The sequence below is a fragment of the Phyllopteryx taeniolatus genome, chromosome 6, assembly GCF_024500385.1.
Source record: "Phyllopteryx taeniolatus isolate TA_2022b chromosome 6, UOR_Ptae_1.2, whole genome shotgun sequence".
NCBI lineage: Eukaryota > Metazoa > Chordata > Actinopteri > Syngnathiformes > Syngnathidae > Phyllopteryx > Phyllopteryx taeniolatus.
The window spans coordinates 31863506-31887611 of record NC_084507.1 but is presented as its reverse complement, the minus strand read 5'-3'; the positions used below and the strand labels follow the sequence as shown (position 1 = coordinate 31887611).

Sequence of the window (24106 nt, the reverse complement as noted above, 5' to 3'; positions counted from 1 at the left end):
CCGTGTCGGTGAAGGCGCGTCCCGTCGTCGCAAGCGAGCCGTCGGCCCGGTCTGAAGCGGGTGTTGCCATGACAACCCAAGTAGAAAAGGCAACGAAATGCAGCAGATTGGCGCTTTCCCTAAAAGGAAAACTTCATGACTCCGACTAATTTGCGCTGACGATTAAGGTGGTCATCAAGGTCAAGTGAAAAACATTTTTGGGGGGCGGCGGGTTCGGGTGCGCTTTGCGATTCTCGGGGTTCAAATGTTCAAGTCGTCGTCTTCGCTCTCTCCGCCGGGAACGCGGCGGCCTGGCCTCTTCGGTGATTTTCCAACCATTTTTATGCTTTTGTTTTTTTGTTAAACCCCTCCAAATAAGGCGTCGTTAAAAAGGAAAAAAATGTCAGCGGTAATTGGACGTCGCCGGCGGCGCGTGGGCGTGAAAGCCGGCCGTCTGTCCGGCTGTCAAGAACAACGCCGCGCTTAATTTAATAGCGGCCCGATGTCGAGTCGGAAAAGAAACACGGCCGTAATGACACGCGCGCAATTGCCGCTTATCGCGCTGTACTCGCCCGCTCGGGCTTTGAAAGCTGCAAATTCCCACGTTTACGCTCAGCTGTGAACTGGTCTTTAAACTTGATTGGTTACACACACATTGGCGTTGTATTCCTTTTTTCTCCTTCCATTTTGCTCCTCCCAGCTGGTGCGCAACCGGAACTGGGAGACAAGTGCACTGCATCACCCGGTCCCCTCCTTTGCAGTTTTGCGGCTTCCTTTCGCGATAGCTTAGCAATTAGCACGGCTTCTCCGGGTCCTTCCTGTCTTCCTTTGGTGATAAGAAAACTGGTCCCAAGTATTGGAGGATTTCTTTCTTTCTTTATATACTTACTTACCTATTCATGTAATACGATGTAGTGTACACGAACGCAGTTTTGTTTTTTTTACTTGCGTCATCACAACATCCTGTTCTGGCCATCTTGTTTCGGTGACAAAAGTCTTTCGGCCCAAAACCAAAAATGCATTTTCGCCTGATGAACCAATGGAAGGTGTTGAAAGTAGCCGGAGGGCAAATCCATGAACTGTCTCGTAAGTGTTGTAAGACTCCGCCCCTCGCCTCGCGCTGCCGGAGGCGCGCGGCATGACGTCGAGATCGAAAGACAATAACAAGTTGAAATAGTTTGTGTAAACCTGTTTTGTTGAAAATGGATCGCTGTAATACTCGGGCGCAGAAGGAAGCGGTCAGCCCCGAAGGTCCGAGTAGATTCCTTTCGTCCTATTCCATTGCCGTCATCTCATCCGATTTCGAGTGCGATGCGAGGATTCTCCCGACGGCGACAATATGTATTTTTCAAATGTTTGCATGAGCGTTTACAGCTTCCAATGTATGGAACACGGTTACCGCGATAAGAAATATTCCAACACGCAGTACGTGGGAGTGAAAATGCACAATCATCAGGTTGAACTTTACACGCGTTGCTCTGGTATCTGTTTCCGAAACGTCTTCGTGTATGAATGAGAGGCGTCCGCTTTCGTTTCGTCCTTTGACTTGCATTCGTTTACAGGGCAGCTCTGCCACATTCAATATGGCCGACGCACCGATGTATCGCAGCAGCCGTGTTTGGTGGCGAAGCGGCACGTGGCTCGGTTACAGAGACATTCGGGAGGGAATCTGCTGTGTCAGGACCGTGGACAGTTCCCCCCCCCCCCCCCCCCCCCCCCCTCCGCTTGCACTCTTTTGCAAAAACAGACCTGAGCCAGGTCATTCGGAGGTCGGGTCAAACATTCAACAATCAAATAAATGTGTGGCAAATAGTCAACGCAATTCCATGCAACTATTTATGGAGCCATTTCAGGGCGACTGTTGGACAAAAGTGACTCCCTCGGCGGCCTCTGGCTTGTGTACGTTTTCGACGCGGAGCCACTGACTCCATGTCTCGCATGGTGTGTGTGTGTGTGTGTCTTTAAACGCTCCCGGCGTGGGCTGCAGAGAATGTTGGAATCGACGCGAGAGAGACGGAAAGAAAGAGAGTGGCGGCTGAAAGGAAAGCCAGTCAGGTGGGTGTTTGGGGGAGCGCAGATGCGTGCACTTGCAGCAGAAAAGGGAGCCGCGCTGCGTCGGGGGTCGTTCTCGACTCCCTGGTCGACAGGCGCGCGCAGACATAGAGCCCGAGTGGTGCTCAAGCACCTGCCCTTTTATCCAAGGGGAAAAAGTGCCTTCTTTTTCTTCATTCATTGATATTCAAAAAAATAAAATAAAAAAATCCCTTTCATCAATTGCACCCAAAGTGTTTTAATGTTTGAGGGGCATTTCTGTGAGTCCGAGGGAGTCCAAGTGTACATAGGCTCCCACCTTAATTTACTCGGGGTAATCGGAGGCACTTGAAATAGCGGGAGGTGCGTTTGAATGCCATCGGCGTTCTGTTGTTTCACTTTTCCTAACGTCTTTCTCGTCTTTGCGGTGCCGCCAGATCACCGACCTCGGCGGAAGAGCATCGCCACGGGGAAGCAGCCCAGCATGGACGTCCCCCCCACCGCCCCCCTTCAACCCTTCCGACAGTCCGTGAGTAACCCCCCCGCCTGTTCCCTCTCGCTGCCCCTCGCGCCCCCCCGCGCCGCCGCCCGCGCTCGGGGCCGGCGGGCCGGCGGCACCCCGCCGCTCGCCCCCTCGCCCCTCTCCCCGGCCGCGTCGTCGGCCCTCCGGCTGCGCCGCGAGAAGGACGGCGGCGCGCCCCCCCTTCCCCGCTCGCTGCCCCTCTCCCCTTGCCTGTCGCTCCCCCTGCCCCGCTCGCCCTCCTCCTCCTCCCCCCCCTTCTCGTACTGGGGCGGAGACTGGAGGGCCGCCGCTCGGAGTCCCGCGGCGGGAGGAAGCTTAACTGCAGCGCTGCCCCCCACGGAGGTATGTGCCCCCCCCCCCCTTCTTCGACTTCTTCGTGACTCGAGCCGTCTTTACCGTTAACGCCGCTCGTGATGTTGTCGCAGTGCACCAGAGGGATTTGTGAGCTGAAATGCCAGGATGAGGCCTTCGCACAATAGCAGACAGCAAAATAAATGCTCTTATTTCTGAGATATGAATGAATGTGTATGAATTTTGTCTATTGCATTTCTTTAGCGTTATTCCGATTGTGCAAAGACGAGCGTGTGACGGCTTTGGATCATTTGTGCGGTTTGCGTCCGCAGAGTTCGAAGGGCAACGCGTGGAAATTGTGCAACTCGCCCTTTGCGTCTTTACCGTTACGCAAGAAGTGAATTTCAATAGGGCCGCCACCATTTGCTCAGTCAATAAGGATTGCCTTGGCTAGAAATGCGACTTCCAACAAAAATGTTTTGGTTTTTTTTATGGATTCAATGATATGAAAATGACCCATAAATGCTAATGCTGTGCTAGCAAGCGGTCTTGTACAAAGTACCGGAAGGTGATACGTGAGTGCAAGTAAATGCATCTTAGAAGGCAACAATTTCGGTAGAAGTGAAAGTCTCGAAGTATCTGACATTTCCTGGGAATGAAGTATCCCAAAGACCTTTTCTCACGTTAAACCAGCTTGGGTGTTGCTAGTAAACGTACAAATATTTCTTCGCACGTTATTTGGTAGTCATGACGATGGTTATCATTTCCTGTTTGGCTACGTCGACAGGAAGTGATGCGTGTATCTTGTGCTCTTTCCCGTCACGCGCGCAGAGTTTCCTGAGCAGGAGGTTGAAGGGTTCCATCAAGAGGGCCAAGAGCCAGCCCAAGCTGGACCGAACCAGCAGCTTCCGGCACATGATCCTGCCTCGCTTCCGCAGCGCCGACCAGGACAGGTCGGTCCGTCCGTCCGTCCGTCCGCAACGGCGGCGCTTTTGCCGCGGTGAACACTTTGCCCACATTTGCGACTTGGACCAAATGGAGCACTCTTGCAACAATGTCATGCACGCTTTGGGTACTTCGATTTCCCGCATTTCACACTTAACCATATTTACGGTTTGGGTTAGGCTGAGGGTCGAAGTAACTTTGGGTTACTGACCCCCCCCCCCACGTGGTTAGTTTTGGGTTTCGGGTGAGAGTTGAGGTCAGGGTTCGGGTGGGTGTTATGCTTTGAGTGAGGCTTGCACGCTTCCACTTTGTGACTTTCGATGTTCACGTCATCCGTGCTGTCCTTCTATAAGCCACGCCCCTTGCCCTCCAAGGGGTGTTCCCTAATAATCGCGCACGTCTTTTCAGCCCTCTTCGTCCTCATCGTCATACGTGTGAAAAGTGTTCATTAAGTCTTAATTCATTGATAGAAAAAATATTTGAACATTTCTTACTGCCATACAAGTGTCAAAATAAGTAAACAACTGTTAACATAAAGACCATGAAACGCAATTTTACTCATTTACATTTTCTGGTGAAGCCTTTTATGTATTTTTTTTACGAACAAAATGGGACAAATGTCCTTTTTTTAGCAATGGAGTAAAAAAAAAAAAAACTATTGTTCAAAAGAATGTTTTGAAATTTTAGGACCGTGAATAAATTGCATGCCACCTCATTTAATTGCACTTTTTCACGCATTTTGAACTCCTGTAATTTTGCTGGTTTACACTTTTCTTACTCATATTGCTCTTTTGACTCATTGATCTTGTTTTTTTTTTTTTTAATTATTATTTCCACAAATAACTCTCCTCATGTTATTTGAACAAATGATACTCATTTCATTTGACCAACGTCCCAATACATTTGTACTCATTGACTTTTTGAAATGATTTGTACAATTGTTTTGATTACTTTAGAGTTATTGTGAATCCATCCAAGAGAATAATCATTTCCTCCCCAGTCAACAAAAAGTAACACATTTTCCTATTTTGGTATGAATGGCGGTTCTATTTTTCTATTTTACCTTATCGGTCTTTTCCGTATTATTTTCATCCAACATTTGTCTTTTTTTTTTTTTTTTGGTCCCTTTGTAGTGGGCAAGCAAAGAAGGGAACGCGTTGAATGTTTGCACGGTTTGCTTTGACGAGCGGCATCTCCTCATGCGCGCAGGACGCGTTTGATGCAAAGCTTCAAGGAGTCGCACTCGCACGAGTCGCTGCTGTCGCCCAGCAGCGCGGCCGAGGCGCTGGACCTCACGCTGGACGAGGACGCCGTCATCAAGCCCGTCCACTCCAGCATCCTGGGCCAGGAGTACTGCTTCGAGGTGAGCCCGCCGGCCGGCCGCGCGCCCCTCCCTCCCTGCCTCCCTCGCCGGCTCGCCGTCGCCACGGTAACTGCGCTAACTAACGGCTGTCGTGGGCGGGCGACCGCCTCAGGTGACCACGGCGTCGGGAACCAAGTGCTTTGCGTGTCGCTCGGCGGCCGAGAGAGACAAATGGATCGAGAACCTGCAGAGAGCCGTCAAGCCCAACAAGGTGAGGCGAGAGAACGCCACCGCCGTCCGCTCTCTCGCTCTCTCGCTCTCTCGCTCTCTCGCTGTGTCGCGTCCCACCGTGTTGCTCTCCTTCCTCTCCTCCATCTTCTTGTCCTCGTTGTCCTCCTCGTTTCGTGCGTGTCACCTCCATCTTCCCGGAACGCAGCGCGACCTCGTCGGCTCAAACGTTTACAAATAGCCCCCAAAATTCAAATTCTTTAAGAATATAACCTTATCCTCAACTTTTTTGTACATTTCTTTGAAAAAGAATAACTTTTACAAATGAATTGTTCTCATTTTACAAGTTAGTTCAGTTAGTTTTTGTTTTTGTCATTTCTGCTAGTTTCATTTTACTCATTGCGTAAGCTATACAAAAGTTTTTCCCTCGAGTTTTAGTACTCTGGCACACTTTTCAACTAGAGGTGCAACAACGACTCGATGAATCATGCGCAACTCATCGATGATCAAATGAATCGAAATGAACTATATTGATAAAACAATTGTTCAGAGAGCTTTTTCTTACTTCAAATTCTTCAAATCCTTGGAATTCAAGCCTCAACAATAAATATCCTCCGATTTGCTAACGTCTGCTTTTTACTTTGGGAAAATGATGATCATCGTTCTCCTGGATTTTCTGACGGATGTTGCGGACCAAACGCCAGTCATCTGATTCGTGGATTAATGGGAAACAATAACGGACAGGTCATTGATTGAGATTTTTTTTGTATTATTAAAATAATCATTAGTTGTAGCCCCATTTCAAACGTATTCAAACCTCCCTCTCGCTGTGAGGAAATGCGAGCCAATGATATAATATCACTTTGAGAACAAAAAGAAGACTCTCATGTTCTGTAACGGAAAGGCGACGCGTGCTTCAAGCTGCTTCCTCGTCACTCCCAGTTGAAGTTCACTGTGAAACTGACGTGTCAAACCAAAGAGAATGAAATATTTGAAAATGTTCAAGCAGACCCTATCATTTTGTGTAACTGAAGCTTAGCTAGCTTCATGCTAAACGCTCGCGGTAATTCCAACCCATCAAACGGCGAAGCGGCAGCACGTACGCTACAAAGCACAATACCGTATTCTCTCTACGCTGGCCGAACCACTAATACTGGAGTTTAGTTTGGGGCCTTCTCTGCCTCTTTTTCTTGCTGCTAATTACACTGCATGTCTTCCAGTAGAGCTCGTTGCTGCCCCCCCCCCCCCATGTTTTGGCACAACATGCTACTACACGGAATGCGCACAAATCTGAATTGAACTCTAATCTTGCTTGTATACTATTAAAAAAACAAACAAACAAAAAAACCACTTAAAAATCTATGTTATAGCGAAAGCGCTAACAGGTTCCATTTCCTGTCCTATGGCTCTCCTCGCTCTGTTCCTCTTTGTGTTAGCAGCACACACAAAAAACGAAAACAAGTCATTGTACAGGAGGCACGTACGAGCAGACTGTATCAAAATCTTCCTTCGGTGGAAAGCGGACACCAGAAATCCAAATCATTATTCAGATGAAACCGAGCTGACCAGATGTTCGACCGCGGGGGTCCCGACTCGCACACTCGCACACACGCAAACATCAGTCCGATCCCAAGCGGAGCTGAGAGTCACGGCAAAGACAAACAGCGTGAATCGTATTTGTGCAGCCTTTTCAGATGGTTCGTCGATCTCGGATGGAGAAATCACGTGACGTGCGCCTGCTCTCATCTAAGGAGCTTACTGGGACATGTGACTTAGATTTTCAGACACAAATTCAACAAGTAATACAAACTCTAAATCAAATGTTTCAATATGGTAACGCACTCATACATTGTAAAAAAAAAAACCATCTCCACCGTGGGCAGCATGATGTCGGCAGGACATGAATCCAGGTAGCTGGAGAACATCTGGAGAAGCTCCGAGCTCCAGATGGCCTTCCTTGGAATTCCCTCTCACTTTGACCAGTTTCCTCACGGTGACAGCGGGCGGGCACGCCGGCTTGCCCGCTTTCCTTATTGTTTTTTTTTTTATACATTTCAGCTGCGGTTTTACTTGTTGGGTTCTTTATTTTCATTGTTGTTCGAATCATGAGGGCGTCCTCGGGAAAAAGGTCTCCGCTGTACGGAGTCCCGAGCTGGACCCCAAAGTTTGAGAGTCCCTGTTGTAAACAGATAAATACTCATGGCTAGAAACGAAGCACTGTGAGGGTTTCACGATGAAAATCTTTTCGAAGGAGAAAGTTGCCTTTTGACAGTGCTAACTGCTTTGTGCTAACGGAAACAAATCAAGCAAAGTAAAAGGAATTACAAGCGTTTTTCTTGAAAATACAAACATACACCCCTCACCACACCAAAGCCTGACGTACCTAAATCCAGTGCGCTATCTCCTAGTATCGATGCGATCGATTGATAACCTTTTAAAACAATTTGAATCGATATAGTTACGTCCGGAAGGCTAACTTGTCAAGCGCGGATCGATCCAGTTGGATCGTAGGAATCCATCCATTTTCCGTACCGCTTCTCGTCACGCGGGTCGGCGGCGGACTGAAGCCCATCCCAGCTGACTCCGGGCGAGAGGCGGGGCACACCCCGAACCGGTCGCCAGCCAACCGCAAGCCACATAGAAACAAACGACCATTCCCACTCACATTCGCACCTAGGGCTAATTTAGAGGTTGCGTTTAACCTAGCACGCATGTTTTTGGGATGTGGGAGGAAACCAGAGTACCGGGAGAAAACCCACAGAGGCACGGGGAGAACGCCATAGGATATAATTCAGTAAATGGATCTAATGAATAAATGGTTACACCACTGGCAGATAACCTCCATGAGGGTGGTCAGCCCCTTTGCCGGAATCCCAAAGAAGATTTGAGAAATGAGAGCATAAGGAATTGCTTAACTTTTGAGATGGTAGGATCCGAGTCGAGTTCTCTCCCTTACGAATAAAGCGACCGGCCACTCATCAGCGGGAAAGTCCTTCCTCCGCGCTGTTTGATGTCAAATATATCAAAGATGTCATATTTATGCAGCGTTGCAAATAAATGAACACAAATTGAAACAGAAAAGGACCCATTCAAATCAGTATAATGAACGGAAAAGATCACGTTTTGTTACTACCACATCACAATCGTGTTGTGGCCTTGTAAGTGCTGTAATTAGTGTGAGCTAGCAGATGGCAGTCTCCTTTCAAACTATTAATTATTCATTCTTAATTACGCCAAAAGGTCCCGCGTGCAAATGCCTCTAATGCCTTCGAGGGGCGCCAACAGCAGCAACGATGACATTGCCGCCTAATTGACTTGACTCGGCCCCCACGTGTCGAGAAATAGCCGCGGGTCTTTTGTCATGGAGACGCCACGTTGACCTGCCGAGACTTCGAAATGCTGTATCTCGTGACTGCGATAGGTCTCGTTAGACTTGGACACAGCTCGTGAGAGTACGTAGCATATCTCGCAAGACCTCGACATACAGTGTCTCATGAGACTTCAGCATATCTTGTGATCGTTTGACAAATCTCACGAGATTTAGGCATCGTCTCGACATTTTGACATACCTCATGAGATTCGGTGTAGCTCACGGGATTTTGATCTCACGTGACTTCGGCATACCTCGTGAGATATGGACATTTCTCTTGAGACTTCACCGTGTCTTGTGAGATTTTGACATATCTCATGAGACTTGAATCTTGTGAGAAATCGGTATAACTCTATGACACTTTGGTGTGTCACAGAACACTGACATATTCAGTGAAACTTTGACGTCATGAGACATGAGGTCCCTTTCCAACGAGGCCTTGACATATCCCGTGAGACTTTGCCGTATCTCTCGCTATTTTCAAACATTTGTGAGAGTTTGACATCTGGTATGACACGTTGACATATCTCATGAGACTTTGACTTATACCGTGAGACTTCAAACCACGTCGTGGGACTTTAACGTATCTCACGAGACTTTGACATATTTCACGAGGCTTCAACATGTCTTCTGAGACCTCGACATATCTCGTGAAACGTTGACATGTCTCAAGAGACCTCACTACAGCTAGTGAGACTTTGACGTATCTCATGAGACTTCAACCTATCTTGTGAGACTTCGACACCTCTTTGTCCCCGGTACTAATGACGCTGACAACAACAAAAAGGACATTTGTGCCTAACTCAGCCCGGCGTTTTTAAAAATAGCTCAGCGTGTGTTCAAAATAGCTCAGGGTCTTTTGTGATGGAGCTGTCTGTCTGTCACCATCGTGTGTGTCCTTCTCATCTTGTGAGCCACTGCTCATCATATGCTGCGTGTCTCACGGCCTCGCCTGAGATCATTCGTACCTACGTAGCATGTCACCTCCCTCTTCCAGGACAACAGTCGGCGTGTGGACAACGTGCTGAAGCTGTGGATCATCGAGGCGCGCGAGCTGCCCGCCAAGAAGCGCTACTACTGCGAGCTGTGCCTGGATGACATGCTGTACGCGCGAACCACCAGCAAGCCGCGAACCGACACGGTCTTCTGGGGGGAGCACTTTGAGTTCAACAACCTGCCCGCCGTGCGAAACCTACGCCTGCACCTCTATAAGGAGACAGACAAGAAAAGACGCAAGGTGAGACTGCATCTAAGACCAAGAAAAGACGACTACCTGGTTCAGATGATGATGGAAGGAACTGGTGGGAACTTTGACATATTTTATGAGACTTTGACATACATTGGGTACGGAAAGTATTCAGACACACTTTATATGGCGAGACTCCTATATTTCCTGAGGCGTTGTTCTATCTCGCGTGAGTTTGGCAGGTCTCGTAAGACTTCTACACCTTGCGAGACTTCACGGCGAAGCAAGCTCTAACCATACCGACCGTATGATTTTCATGTACACACCGTATTTGATGTTTAATGACAAGTCTGTCTTGTGTTCTCTTCAAGGAAAAGAGCACCTATTTAGGCCTGGTGAGCATCCCCATCTCCAGCATCACGGGGCGTCAGTTTGTGGAGCAGTGGTACCCCGTCATCCAGCCCAGCGTCCTCACCAAGGGGACGGGCGTGGGCGGCGGCGGCAAGATCATCAACGCCTCGCTGCGCCTCAAGTCCCGCTTCCAGACCATGAACATCTTGCCCATGGAGCTTTATAAGGAGTTCGCAGAGTACATCACCAACAACTACCGAACGCTCTGCGCCGTACTGGAGCCCGTACTCAGCGTCAAGAGCAAAGAGGAAGTGGCCTGCGCACTGGTCCACATTCTACAGAGCACCGGAAAAGCTAAGGTACCCCAGAATTCCCAGGCTTCTCTTTGTTTGAGGCTTTTCTTTTTGGACATGACTGGGCGCATCACTAATTGAGCTCTCTCAGGGGATATGTCGAGGAGGATCACGAAATGTGTGGAATTCTTACGACATATGTCATTCCATGAGACATGTTGAACCCTCACGAGACATGTCAGTCTTATGAGGTGTGGGAAAATCAAACAATTCCCCCGAGATACGCGGAAGTCAAAGTCTCACAAGCCTTGTTGAAGTCTCACAAGATACATCAAAGTCTCATGAGATTTGTCAGTCTCATGAGATATGCCAGTCAAATGAGAAGTCTCATTATATACATTATGCCAAACTTTAACAAGATACGTCAGTCTCATGAGATATGTCAAATTCTCATTCTCATACATTAAAGTCCCGCAAGATGCGTCAATGTCCCGAGTTATGTTGAAGTTTGACGAGAAGTCTAATGAGATATATTAACCTTTCAGGAGACTTTTAGAAGCCTGAAGAGATATGCCAAAGTCTCACTAAAGTCTCATGAGGTATGTCATACTGATGAGATGTCATAGTTTCATGAAATATGTCAAAGTCTCATGAGATATTGCTTGGTCTCATAAGGTAGGTCCAAGTCTTTCTGGAAATGTCAAAAACCTCACAAAATTTGTTGACGTTTCAAGGGATATGTCGAAGTCTCCCAAGCAGTCTCATGAGAAATGTCAAAGTCTCACGAGATTGTCAGTCTTTCAAGATATACCAAGCTTTCGCAAGATGCAGTATGTCAAAGTCTATTGAGAAGTCTCAACAGGTATACGGAAGTCTCATATGTCGAGTCTGACTTGACATGTTGAAGGCTCACGAAAATGTTTTTGATGCTTGATTGTTTTTTTTTAAAGCCTGTATTTAATTTGGTACATCCAGGACTTCCTGTCGGACATGGCCATGTGCGAGGTGGACCGATTCATAGACCGGGAGCACCTTATCTTCAGAGAGAACACTCTGGCCACCAAAGCCATCGAAGAGTACCTCAAGCTCATCGGACACAAGTACCTCAAGGATGCCATCGGTTGGTACATTCCCTGCTACTTGTGCATCTTCAAATGTCACCTTTTCAAGCTATGCGGCACTCCGCATAGTCATCTTTGTCTCAAAAATCAGTAAGCACACCTCTTCCCAAGGTTGTTTTGTTCCCTTTCCAAAAATCTAAACTTAGCAAAATAAATAACAGGCTCTGGATGGAGCAAGTAGGCCATCCACAGCTATTTTTGTGTTAAAAACCCAGCAAACCTTTTGTGTGCTCCAAGGTTAACGATGTCTTTGTATCGTCTGTATGCTGCTGTTAACTAAAATGCTAACATTAGCTATGGTACGCGACTAGCTCTCTGCTCCCGTTTCGCCTCCGTCTCCATCGCCAGCTCGGCATTTTTGCTCTGCGAGCCGTATGCTATGTTAGCTTAGCATCTTAGTCTCGTGGATTTGCGTGATTTGATTGTGTGACTTGTGATGTCAACTTCTGTTTCAAAATAGTCAAAACTTTTATTTGGAGGAGGCATTTTCTAGGAGGGTCTGACAGAGAGGCGACTTGTGGCGACTTGTGTTTGATTTTCCAGCACAGTCAAAAGCTATTTTTACACATTTCTCCCTCGGGGGGGTTGACCGCAAATTGAATTAGGCGATTATCACGCCTCAGCACAAGTGGCAGATGTTTGATAGGAAGGCGAAAGGAGGCGCAAGGAACAGAAAGAGAGTGAGGTGCTCTTTTGTTTACATTCGTTCATTTGTATACAAACACATTCAACCGACATTTGAGTGAATTAGCATATTTCCTCAAAGAGACGTCTTAATCAGTCGCCGGCTGCCACGTGGAAAAAAATAAGCGCCTCTCCCCTTTTATTTGTAAAAATTGACAATTAGCATTAGCACGGCTAATTAACCAACTAAGCAACATCAGTGTGTCAAGCTCCACATGGATACTTGTACTACTAAACACCTCCCTCTATTAGAGGGAGCCTTCTTTCAAATAGACACTTGGTACAGCTGGCGACTAAGTAAATAAACTCCTCCCTTTTATTTTTAGGTGAGAAACAAAACATCAACCAATCATCAGCTAACATTTTTTCCGACCAAACACCTCCCACCATTAGATGCCTTCTTTCAAATTGGCAAATGGTACGACCAGCACTATTAATTTAAACATAAGGCCAATGATGATAAAAATAAATGAAAACTGAACTCCTCCCTCAAATAGATGCCTAGAAATGGAGTCAATAAAGGCCTGGAGCCACTTTTTGAGGAAATGTTTTGAGTTCGTTGGTGACGATCGCCTGCCGTTCCTCCAGGGGAGTTCATACGCGCCTTGTACGAGTCGGAGGAAAACTGCGAGGTGGACCCCATGCGAACGCCTCCCTCCGTGCTGCCCGACCACCAGGCCAACCTGAGAATGTGCTGCGAGCTGGCCCTCTGCAAGATCGTCACTTCCCATTGGTGAGTAACTCAGTGGCGGTTCGAGACCGTTTCTAGTGTGGTCGCCAGACTGGAGCCGAGGGCCGGACAAACCTTTTGCCAGACAAGTCCAGTCAGAAAACAACTTGCTCGGTCCATTCAAACCATGCATGTTTGGTGCTACATTCGAACCATCCAAATTCCATTTCACCAATGGGGGGGAAATTTGAACACACAACTACGGGGTCAAAACATTTTGCTTGCTGCGTCGAAATCGATTCACAGGGGGGCCAAGCACGGCGCTACTGGCGAACTCACCAATGGCGTGACGTAAACGGGACATTCTACGATTGGTGATGACGTCACAAGAAAAATTACAGGGTCGTTTTTATTTTTATTTTTCACATTTGTCTCCATTTTGTCTAATTAAAAAAAAAAAAAAAAAAAAATTTTTTTTTCAAATTTGGAATCTATTTGTCAAACGTTTGTTTTTTGTCACATTGATCATTTTCTGTCACATTTTTTTGTTTTGTCACATTCGGATCCGTTTGTCAAGTTTTATTTATTTTTTTGTCACATATCCATCGTTTTGGGGTCACATTTAAGATTATTTCTCACAATTTGACCCCCGTTTGCCCATTTGTTTTTTTTTGTAGCCTAGCGTTGAGTTGACTGATGCGGTTGAACTTTCGAATCTGTCCCTCGATGCTAGACGCACCATTTCCCTGTTATTTAACTAAACTGATGGATTAATGGAAAAGGAACATTGGCACCGTACTTCGGGGGCCCGATAACCAGTCCTCACCATCGGGGGTGGGGGGTTTCGCCACCCCTGGACCTAATGTTTTTGGGTTTTGCTAAATGGCTCGAAGACAACATGAGCAAAGCTTTTGTGCGTAGCCGTGAACGCCTCCCGTGTCCCAGCAGCGTGTTCCCGCGCGAGCTGAAGGAGGTGTTCGCCTCGTGGCGAGTGCGCTGCGCCGAGCGCGGGCGCGAGGACATCGCCGACCGGCTGATCAGCGGCTCGCTCTTCCTGCGCTTCCTGTGTCCCGCCATCATGTCGCCGTCGCTCTTCAACCTGACGCAGGAATACCCCGACGAGCAGACGTCGCGCACGCTCACGCTCATCGCCAAAGTGGTGCAGAACCTCGCCAACTTCTCCAAGTAGGTGAAAGCCCCGCGCTTTCTTCCTGCTTCGGCATTCGCCACTTCACACGCATTTAGGTTTTATTTTGGCGGACTTACGTCTTGTGTTATTCACTGAAGAACTGTTTTTGTGCTCTGGCCAAACACGGCCCCTTTTGGATATTTTCTGGTCACATTTTGCTGCCAGATTTTGATATTATTGTCAAATATTTTCTGGTCACATTTTTTTGTCAAATTTGCTAGTTTCTTTTGTCACCTTTTGTTGTACCTTCCAGATTTTGATAGTTTTTTTGTAGGCTTTTTGGAGGGTCAAATTTGCCTTATTACATTACATTACATGGCTTTACATTTCTGGTTTTGTTTTTGTTTTTTGCAAGAAAAATGCTACATTATCAGAATTGGATCTTTTTTGTTAAATATATTTTTTTGTCAAATTTAGATTTTGGGGGGGTTGGGAAAAATTCACATTTTGACAGTTTGTTTTTATCATTTTTTTGTCTTTTTTTTTCACTGAAACATAGACAAACGTTTTCACTTGGAAGCAAAGCAAATGTATTTATATAGCACATTTGAACACAATGTGCTTTACATGATTCAAAGCATTCAAAAAAGCATGAGAAAAGAGAAGTTTTTAACCTGGACTTCAAAACATGCCCACTTGGGGCTGACGTCACTTCTGTTGGCAACATAATCGCTAAATGCTGCTTCACCGTGTTTGCTTCTGACTCTGTGCTCCACTATTTGACCCGAGTCTGTCAATCTCAGACCCCTACTGGGTTTATATTCCATTAGCATTTCATTCATGTATTCAGGAGCTAAACCGTTTAGTGATTTATAGACCAGTAGCAGAACTTTAAAATCTATTCTAAAGCAGACTGGAAGCCAGTGTAGAGACTTTAGAATTGGAGTAATATTTATCTGACCTCTTTGTTCTGGTTAGAACCCGAGCTGCGGCATTCCGAATGAGCTGCAGCAGTATAATGCTCTTTTCAGGGAGTCCAGTCAGAAGACCATTACAATAGTCAAGTCTACTTGAGATAAACGCATGGATGAGCTTCTCGTGGTCTGCTCGACAGATGCAAGCCTTCACTCTGGATATGTTCTTCAGATGGTAAAAGGCAGTTTTAGAAATTGATTTGATATGACTGTTGAAAATCAGGTCAGAATCTATCAGAACACCAAGGTTTCGGACTTGGTCTTTGGTTTTTAAAGAGAGTGACTCCAGGTATTGACTAACAGCAATCCTGTTATCTCTGTTGCCAATTATCTCGGTTTTGTTGTGGTTTAAGTGAAGAAAGTTTCGGTTCATCCAGTTATGCATTTGTTTGAGACGGTGACACAACACCTCTATTGAACTGTAGTCATCTAGATATAACTGTGTGTCATCTGCGTAGCTATGATAGTCAAAATTAAAGTTCTGAAGAATTTGACCCCAGGGTAGCATATACGGGCTGAACGGGAGGTGTCCAAGTACTGACCCTTGAGCTACCCCTTAGGTCATTGCCAATCGATGAGATTGAACACTCCCAATAGTTACAAAATAACTCATTTACTCCAGGTAGGACCTGAACCATTTTAGGACTGTTCCATTTAGTCCTACCCACGTTTCCAACCTGTTCAGCAATATGTTATGATCTAGCAAATCAAAAATCGCACTGAGTTCCAACAAGACCAGAATTGAAACCTTTCCCGAGTCAGTGTTCAACCTCATATCTTTTAGCACTTTGATAAGAGCAGATTTTGTACTGTGATGAGTTCAGAAACCTGATTGGAATTTGTCAAAAAAGTCCATTTAAGTTCAAGAAATGGCTGAGTTGATTAAACAAAAGTTTCTCGACAATCTTGGGGGGGGGGGGGGGAAAAACGGACACATTTTGAAGAAAACGTAAACCTTTTCTTGAGACGGTACAGAATAGACGTTGGGCTATTTTTGCGGTGGTTCTGTCCAAGACTAAGAGCAGTGATGTATGTGCGCGTGCGCATGTGTGACTGCTCCCGTTGAGGTTCGGCAACAAGGAGGAGTACATGTGCTTCATGAACGAGTTTGTGGAGATGGAGTGGGGCTCCATGCAGCAGTTCCTCTTCGAGATCTCCAACGTGGACAGCGTGAGCAACGCCGGCGGCTTCGAGGGCTACATCGACCTGGGCCGCGAGCTCTCTGTGCTCCACAGTCTCCTCTTGGAGGTCATGGCCCAGCTCAGCAAGGTAGCCGCCGGCACGCCGGTACCAACGGACAATCGGACAAGTGGAAACATTTTTATGTCTTTCATCTTTTGGTGACATATTCATTTTTTGGGTCACATTTGATCAGTTTTAAAATGTTCCATTTTTTGTCATCTTTTTGTCACTATTTTCTTTTCTTTACTTTTTGCTGTCATGTGTTGATCCATTTGTCGATTTTTGTTGTTGTTGCATGTCGATCTTTACTTTTGGTAACAGTTTGTCAAATCTTTTTTGGTCGTATTTTGATACGTTTGTCAGGATTTTTAAACATTTTTGTCACATATTCATCTTTTGATGCATTTGTCAAATGTTTGTTTCTTGTCACATATTGAACGGTTTGTCTTTTATATTTTTTTCACCTCTTGCTGATGTTTTTTGTCCCATTGTGATCGGTCGGACGCGGGTACCCGTCCGCCAGGACGCCATCATCAAGCTGGGCCCTCTGCCGCGGCTGCTGAACGACATCAGCATGGCTCTGCGCAACCCGCACCTGCAGCGGCAGCCCAGCCAGCAGGCGGAGCGGCTCCTGTCCCGGCCCGCCTTCCACCGGGGCATCTCGTCCGAATTCCAGAACCTCCTGATGAGGGACCTCAACAGGTAGCTGCCCCTTCGCAGTCTCCAGTGTCGGCAAGTCTGGATGGATGCAAATGTTTATAGTTTTAATCTTTTTGGTCAAATTTGTGATTTTTTTTTTTTTTCCCCCTTACATGTTGATATATATCTGTTGTTATTATTATTATTATTATTATTTTTTTGTTTTTTTGTCAAATGTAGCTATTTGTGGTTAAATAGAGTTTTTTTTTCTCTCGCCAAATCGTTATCGTTTGTTGTGAAACTTTTGTCCCACGTTGATAGTTTTTCTCAGTCAAATGTTGCCTTCTCTTTGTCCGATTGGGACAAATCGGCCAGCTCCATGGACATCACCCGCCTGCCTTCCCCGACCTCCACCGGCGGGGTGATGCCGTCCCGCTCCCAGATGAGCTTTCAGGACCGCGACCGCCTCCTCCACCGAGCCTCGTCCAAAGACGTGTTCTACGTGTCCCGCCCCCCGCTGGCTCGCTCCAGCCCCGCCTACTGCACCAGTAGCTCCGACATCACCGAACCCGACGCCAAGGTGAGCGGCGTGGGCATCGCTCGCCATCCCATCGACCGGGAGATGAGTATGACCAGCATGCCGTCATACTCTGTGGAATCTCCCGTGATCGAGTCCACAGTGAGCCCCCGTTAATCGGAGGGATCCGTTCCAGGTTCACGTGCGATGTAGCACACCGTAAACAAAAAATACCAAAAACGTTCCCCCTCTCACGAACTTCAAACACATTTAAATTGATTTCAAAACACTTTTTTTAAATGTTCCTGAGCGCTTGTTCTCATGCTCACTCAAGTAGTTCTCCAAAGAAGAGGCAAAGCGTGCTCGCTTCAAGCTGCTCAATTGTCACTCCCGTTTGAAGTTTCCTGAAAAACTGACACAGGAAACGAAAGACGATTCAACATTGTGTACTTGCACACCAAAATGTTCTACCTAACCATATTATTGGAAATGCCTGCTCAGGTCATGCTAAAATCTAATGCAAAATTGATATCAGCATGGATGTTACGGTAGCTTGAACACAGAAAACAAAACAGAATTAGACATTGTATATTTAAAGAGCAAAACCGATCAATCAAACCACATCATTTCATAAGGAAATAATGAAAGTCAGCTAGTTTTGTGCTAAAATATAATGCGATCGATGGGCTAACGGAAATTAGCGTAGCTGTAATGGTAAACCTTCAGACAAGTCCTCCTTTAACATATACGGTGTTCGCGCTGCTCTGTACGAACGACGACGATGACTCGTCGGGGACCTTCTTTGTCTCTTCTTCTTGCTGTTAATTTTGCTGCACGTCTTCCAGTAGAGCTCGGCGCTGCCCGGCACGTTGCGGCACGACGCGGTACCACACTGAAGGCGCACACGTCCGAATTTCAAAACCGTCTCACCTAACACGGACGCGGTCATAAGTCTGAATTGTTTAGTGAATTTCGGGAATTGCCCGTAAACTCTAAAAGCGATCGCCGAATAGCGGGCGACATTGCGCGATATAGCGGGGGAACACTGTATCATGACATCTGCTTGTTTTTTCATCCCGGAGGGTATTTGCCGGCAAATACTCTGAGGCCGTAGCGATATCAGGGCCCGGCCGTGAACGCGCCCGCACCACCCTCACCCATATCACCCGCGCTCATGTCAAAGTTCGAGGGGCGGGGGCGGGGCGGCTCAGTGTCAGTAAAAGCCTATCTATATGATGGACCTCCAGGATTCCCGAATGAACAGCGTGTCTAACCTGCAGTCGGTGGACATGCTCAACTCCTCCCAGGCCTCCATCGCCGGCATGGGCAGCTTCGGGGGGCTGAGCGGCGGAGGCGGTGGCGGCCTGGGTTCGGGCCTCGGCGGCCAGCCGCGGGCCGGCGGCAGGCTGTCGGGCGGCTCCGGCGTGTCCGGCGGCCTGCGGCCGAGCCGGATGAGCGCCGCCGACTCGCTGTCCCAGCAGCAGCAACAGCAGGCCGCCGCCATGCGCTACCCGCTTTCCTTCCAGAATCCCCTCTTTCACCTGGCGACGGCGGACGGGCCCCGGCACCCGCACCGGCAGCCGCAGCACGGGCGCGCTCAGCCCCCCGCGCCCCTGCTCCTGGCCCCCGAGCCGGAGCCCTCGCACCCCAGCTACGTGCCGCAGTTCGCCCACGGGGGCTTCTCCCGCAGCGAGGACCTGTCCACCCTCAGGACCCGCGACGGCCACCTGGGCCAGCCCAGCATCATCCACTCGCACAGCTACAGCGACGACTACGGCAGGGCCGACTACGCCCGCCGGCAGATGTCCGTGCACATGCAGGTGCGCTACGGACGTACCGCGAATTCCCGTCGCCGCTGCGACGTCACGAGGACAAATGTTGTTTGAAACGTCACTTAAAGGCAAAAAGAGTCCAAGAAAGATCCATTCAGAGAATAATAATAATACATTGCGCAAAAGTATGCTGTACATTAGAAAATATGGTCCATTTTTTTTTCTCGTATACATTTTGACAAAATCTATTTTACTCATACAAAATACAGGTACAGCTCAATAAATTCGAATATATTTCTTGAACTTTATTGAGATGTATCTGTAATGTTGCATGTTAGACTCATTTATAAACTCAATTAAAATGTGTATCTTTTAAATATATATATATATGTACGTTGTAAAATCAATGATTGAAAACAGGAAACAGTCAAGTAAATCTTACATTACACATTTGGGAAAATTACAAAATGTTTGAAAATAAATATGAATTACGGAAAAAAGAAATGATTTCACTCATAAAAATAGTAAATACATAAGAGGTTGTAATTATACACTTACATTTTGAAATACATGCTGTATTTAGAAAATTATTAACACAATATATATATATATATATATATATATAAAATGGATGACTATGAAAAAATATTTTCAAGTGCATTACAATTATTATTTTTTTTAAATGCATCTTTTTATGTGGGAGAATGTACGCTACGTAAATTAGGAAACATGCAAATGAATGCAGGAATATATATAATAAGGTTAATTCTAAAATGAATACAAATGAAAATTATTTTAAATAAATATTTAGGGAATTAAGGTATACATATTCCATAGGAATATAAATGATGAAAACATTTTTTTTACATACTAAATGTCCCAAAATAGCAATATTGGGAAAAATATACATTGGGGAAAAAAATAGACATTTTGATCTTTGAGAATGACAATATAAATATACAATAATAATGAGGTGTTTATTGGACCTCCACATTCGAAGTGGAAGTACTTAAATTCAAATCTTTCGAAATGACGACGGTCTCGCTTTTGAGGGATGAAGCTAAGATGCTAACAAACCATTTGCTTTGTCCTTCGTCAGGACAACATGCAGCAGCAGCAGCAGCAGATGATGGGCCTGACCTCCCAGACGGGCACCTCCCACTCGTCCTTGGCCGCCACGCCTCCCTCCACGGTCCAGCCCCGAGGTCCGCCGCCTCCCGCCCAACGGGTCAAATCCCAGACGTCCCACCAGCTGTCGGTCAGCGCCGCCGCCGCCGCCGCCGCCCCGGTCAAGTCGCGGCCGCAGAGCGGAAACCTCCTCCAATCGCCCGAGTCGGCCTACGGGGCCGGGAGGCCGCAGCACGGCGGAGGCGGCCGGCAGCTGTCCGTCAAGGACAACGCGGCGCCGGGGCTGCCTCGCCAGCAGAGCTCGGTCCGGGAGTCGGGGAGCCCGCAGGGCACCGGCAGCCCCGCCGCTCAGACGTCGCCCCAGCAGCAGCAGCAGCAGCAGCAGCCTCAGCCGCAGCAGCAGAACCTCCTCAAGCCCAACCTCGGCAAACAGGCCAGTGAGACGGCGCTTTTCCATCCGGTATTTGCAGGGGAACAAATCTTTTGGCTAATTAGCTACACTACACCTCCACTGCAGTAGGTGGCGCTTGACGGAAAAACAATGATGCTGTTGCTGTGGACAAAGATGCTCATTTCCATAAATTAGTGTGTGTTTAATCCTGGAAGAAAAAGCTTCCTCGGGCTGATGAAGTAACGGCACTACACCTCCAATGCAGTAGATGGCAGTAAAAAACAGAAAAACGGTGATGTCGTTACTAGGGTCAGGACGCTCCTTTCAATAAATAACTTACAGGAAACAAAAGACGTCCAGCTCATCCCTCTCAGACAGAATTCGCCAAAATGCAAGTTCACATAGCCGTTGCAGCTTCACGCGTTCAGATAATAAGTTGTGTGGCAACAATTCCTTTCGACACAAATTCATCCATTTTCTCCCGCTTATCCGAGGTCGGGTCACGGGGGCAGTAGCTTTAGCAGAGACGCCCAGACTTCCGTCTCCCCAGCCACTTCCTCCAGCTCTTCCGAGGGGATCCCGAGGCGTTCCCGGGCCAGCCGAAGTGACGTAGTCTCTCCAACGTGTCCCGGGTCGTCCCCGGTTAGCCACCTCATCTGGCTCCTCTCGATGCGGAGGAGCGGCGGCTCTACTCCGAGATCCTCCCGGATGACCGAGCTTCTCACCCTACCTCTAAGGGAGAGCCCGGACACCCTGCGGAGGAAACTCATTTCGGCCGCTTGTATCCGGGATCTCGTTCTTTCGGTAGGTGAGGGTAGGAACGTAGATCGACCGGTAAATTGAGAGCTTCGCCTTTCGGCTTAGCTCCTTCTTCACCACAACAGACCGATACAAAGTCCGCACCACTGCAGACGCCGCACCGATCCGCCTGTCGATCTCCCGTTCCATTCTTCCCTCACTTGTGAACAATACCCGAAGATACGGCTGTGAACCGCTCCAGTGAGAGTTGGAGGTCACGGCTTGATGTAGCCAACAGAACCACATCATCTGCAATACTGAGGCCACCAAACCGGACCCCCTCTACGCCTTGGCTGCGCCTTGAAATTCTGTCCAAAAGTTATGAACAGAATTGGTGACAAAGGGCAGCCTTGGCGGAGTCCAACCCTCACCGGGAACGAGTCCGACTTACTGCCAGATATGCGGACCAAACTCTACACCATCGAGGACCCTGCCAAGGGTGTAGAGCTGGTCCACTGTTCCACGACCAGGACGAAAACCACACTACTCCTCCTGAATCTGAGATTCGACTTCCCGACGGACCCTCCTCTCCAGCACCCCTGAATAGACCTTACCAGGGAAGCTGAGGAGTGGGATCCCCCTGTAGTTGGAACACACCCTCCGCGTCACCACCCCAGTCTGCCAATCCAGAGGCACTGTCCCCGATGTCCACGCGATGTTGCAGAGGCGTGTCAAGCAGGACGGCCCCGCAACATCCAGAGCCTTTAGGAACTCCGGGCGAATCTCATTCACCCCCGGGGCCTTGCCACCGGGGGACCCCTATGGCCCCTCCCACAGGCGGTGAGCCCATAGGAAGACACAAATTCCACTTCTGAAATAATCACAGAAAAAAAAAAAAAACCCAAAACTTCCAGAAACCTTTCGCCCTTGAATCAAAAGGTTCTTCATGACGAAGGTGCCGCAGAAGTAATTGCGCTAAACCTCCAACGCAGTAGGTTTGCAGTCAAAACATTGGAAAGCCAATGATTTTGTTACCAGTAAAGCGATGATCACACGTTCCTGCGACTTGCAGCTCACCGAAATGTGTGTTCACACGGCCGTTGCGGCGTCACACATTCACATAATGAGATGTGTGACGATATATCCTTTCAACACAACTTCCGCCTCTGATAGGCGGCAAACACCCGGGTCAGATCCACCTGACACAACCTCTGAAGTTGGCAAATTTTGCGGGGTTCTGCGTCAAAAAGCCCATCCTGTGCGCGTTCCAGCGGCCGGCGCGGCTTTGCGCGTTCACATAATTAGATGCGTAGCGGATCGACGTTAGCGACTAAAAATGTAGCGGCAAATGCGGCAAACCGATTCACTTGCTCGCCCCTCTCAGACAGAACCGACGTTCACGCAGCCGTTGCGGCTCGTCTCTCGCAGATAATCGGATGTCCTCCGCGGGTTCCCGCTCCCGGCGTTGACGTTGTCTCTCCTCGCAGGGCTCGCAGGCGCCTTCGAGCCTCAACCCGCCGACGCCGGCCAATGAGCGGACGGTGGCCTGGGTGTCCAACATGCCGCACCTGTCCGCCGACATCGAGAGCTCGAGAATCGACCGCGAGGACTTCAAGCTCAAGGAGTACTCCAAGAGCATGGACGAGTCGCGCATGGACAGGGTGGGTCTCGCCGTGCCCGCCTTCTCGTCGCCCTTTGGTGCTGCCAGATCGCATTTCTGTTTGTTGTCGCTGCGCTCAAATCCATCAAACCGCATCGTTTTCATTGTGCTGCTGTCAGAGCAGATTTATGGGATGTCGATTTATGGTGCAGTCAGAGCACTTTTTCTTTTGGTTTTTGGTGAGTTCCAGTCTGTCAGAGGATTCTTTTTTTTTTGGTGCACTCAAGTATATCAAACTACATTGTCGTAATTTTGGTGCTGTCAAAGCTGTTTACTGTAGTCTGTTATTCTTGCTCCACACGCATCCGACGTATTCTTGCACAAAGAAAAAAAGCAATTGTAGGTTTACTTCCCTTTCAAAAGGTGGGCGATGAGTGACGTGTGCGTCAGCCGATGAGAGTGAGGTTGTCGTGCATAAAAAGAGTTGCCGTCGTCCGGCAGGTGCGCGAGTACGAGGAGGAGATCAACTGCCTGAAGGAGCGTCTGGTGATGTCGCACAAGAAGCTGGAGGAGTACGAGCGCCGCATGCTGACGCAGGAGCAGCAGACCAACAAGATCCTGCTCCAGTACCAGAACCGGCTGGAGGACAGCGAGCGGCGCCTGCGCCAGCAGCAGCTGGAGAAAGACTCGCAGATCAAAGGCATCATCAACAGGTAAACGGCTCGCGATGTAGGCCCGCGGCCACGGGGGGCGCTGCGGAGCCGGAGAAAGCGGGGACGGACCGGACCGCGCACGTGCCTTGCCTTAGGAGTTGACTTCCTCCCGTGATTAGGCTCGTAACCCAATGGACTCGGGCCGGGTCCGGAGCGAAACCTGCGAGCCGGCGGTGTCCAAACTACGGCCCGGGGGCCATTTGCGGCCTGCCCCCCGGCATATACTCCAAATAACATTGCGCATTTACAAAAAAAAAAACATTCTCCACGTACGACGCCCCTGACAACCACAACTATTAGCGTTACGGATGAATTGGTTTCGTATCGTTTTTCCAGAGACAAAGCAAT

General features: G+C 48.1%; 1 protein-coding gene across 10 annotated transcripts in view; it reads left to right on the top strand.

Annotated features, from left to right (window-relative positions):
* Positions 1-24106, top strand: part of syngap1b (synaptic Ras GTPase activating protein 1b) — an 85643-nt gene that overhangs the window by 43572 nt on the left and 17965 nt on the right. For 4 of the 10 annotated variants that reach the window (XM_061777294.1, XM_061777293.1, XM_061777290.1 and 1 more), the window contains exons 4-19: positions 2448-2875; positions 3656-3777; positions 4979-5132; positions 5245-5343; positions 9668-9907; positions 10228-10566; positions 11476-11620; positions 12894-13038; positions 13924-14160; positions 16146-16347; positions 16784-16962; positions 17275-17479; positions 18664-19236; positions 20288-20749; positions 22933-23106; positions 23547-23758. In XM_061777294.1, the coding sequence (XP_061633278.1) occupies positions 2448-2875; positions 3656-3777; positions 4979-5132; positions 5245-5343; positions 9668-9907; positions 10228-10566; positions 11476-11620; positions 12894-13038; positions 13924-14160; positions 16146-16347; positions 16784-16962; positions 17275-17479; positions 18664-19236; positions 20288-20749; positions 22933-23106; positions 23547-23758 (3916 nt within the window). Of the gene's footprint in view, positions 1-2447; positions 2876-3655; positions 3778-4978; positions 5133-5244; positions 5344-9667; positions 9908-10227; positions 10567-11475; positions 11621-12893; positions 13039-13920; positions 14161-16145; positions 16348-16783; positions 16963-17274; positions 17480-18663; positions 19237-20287; positions 20750-22932; positions 23107-23546; positions 23759-24106 lie in introns of all 10 variants that reach the window. The other 6 variants (XM_061777299.1, XM_061777298.1, XM_061777292.1 and 3 more) reach the window with 5 other exon arrangements.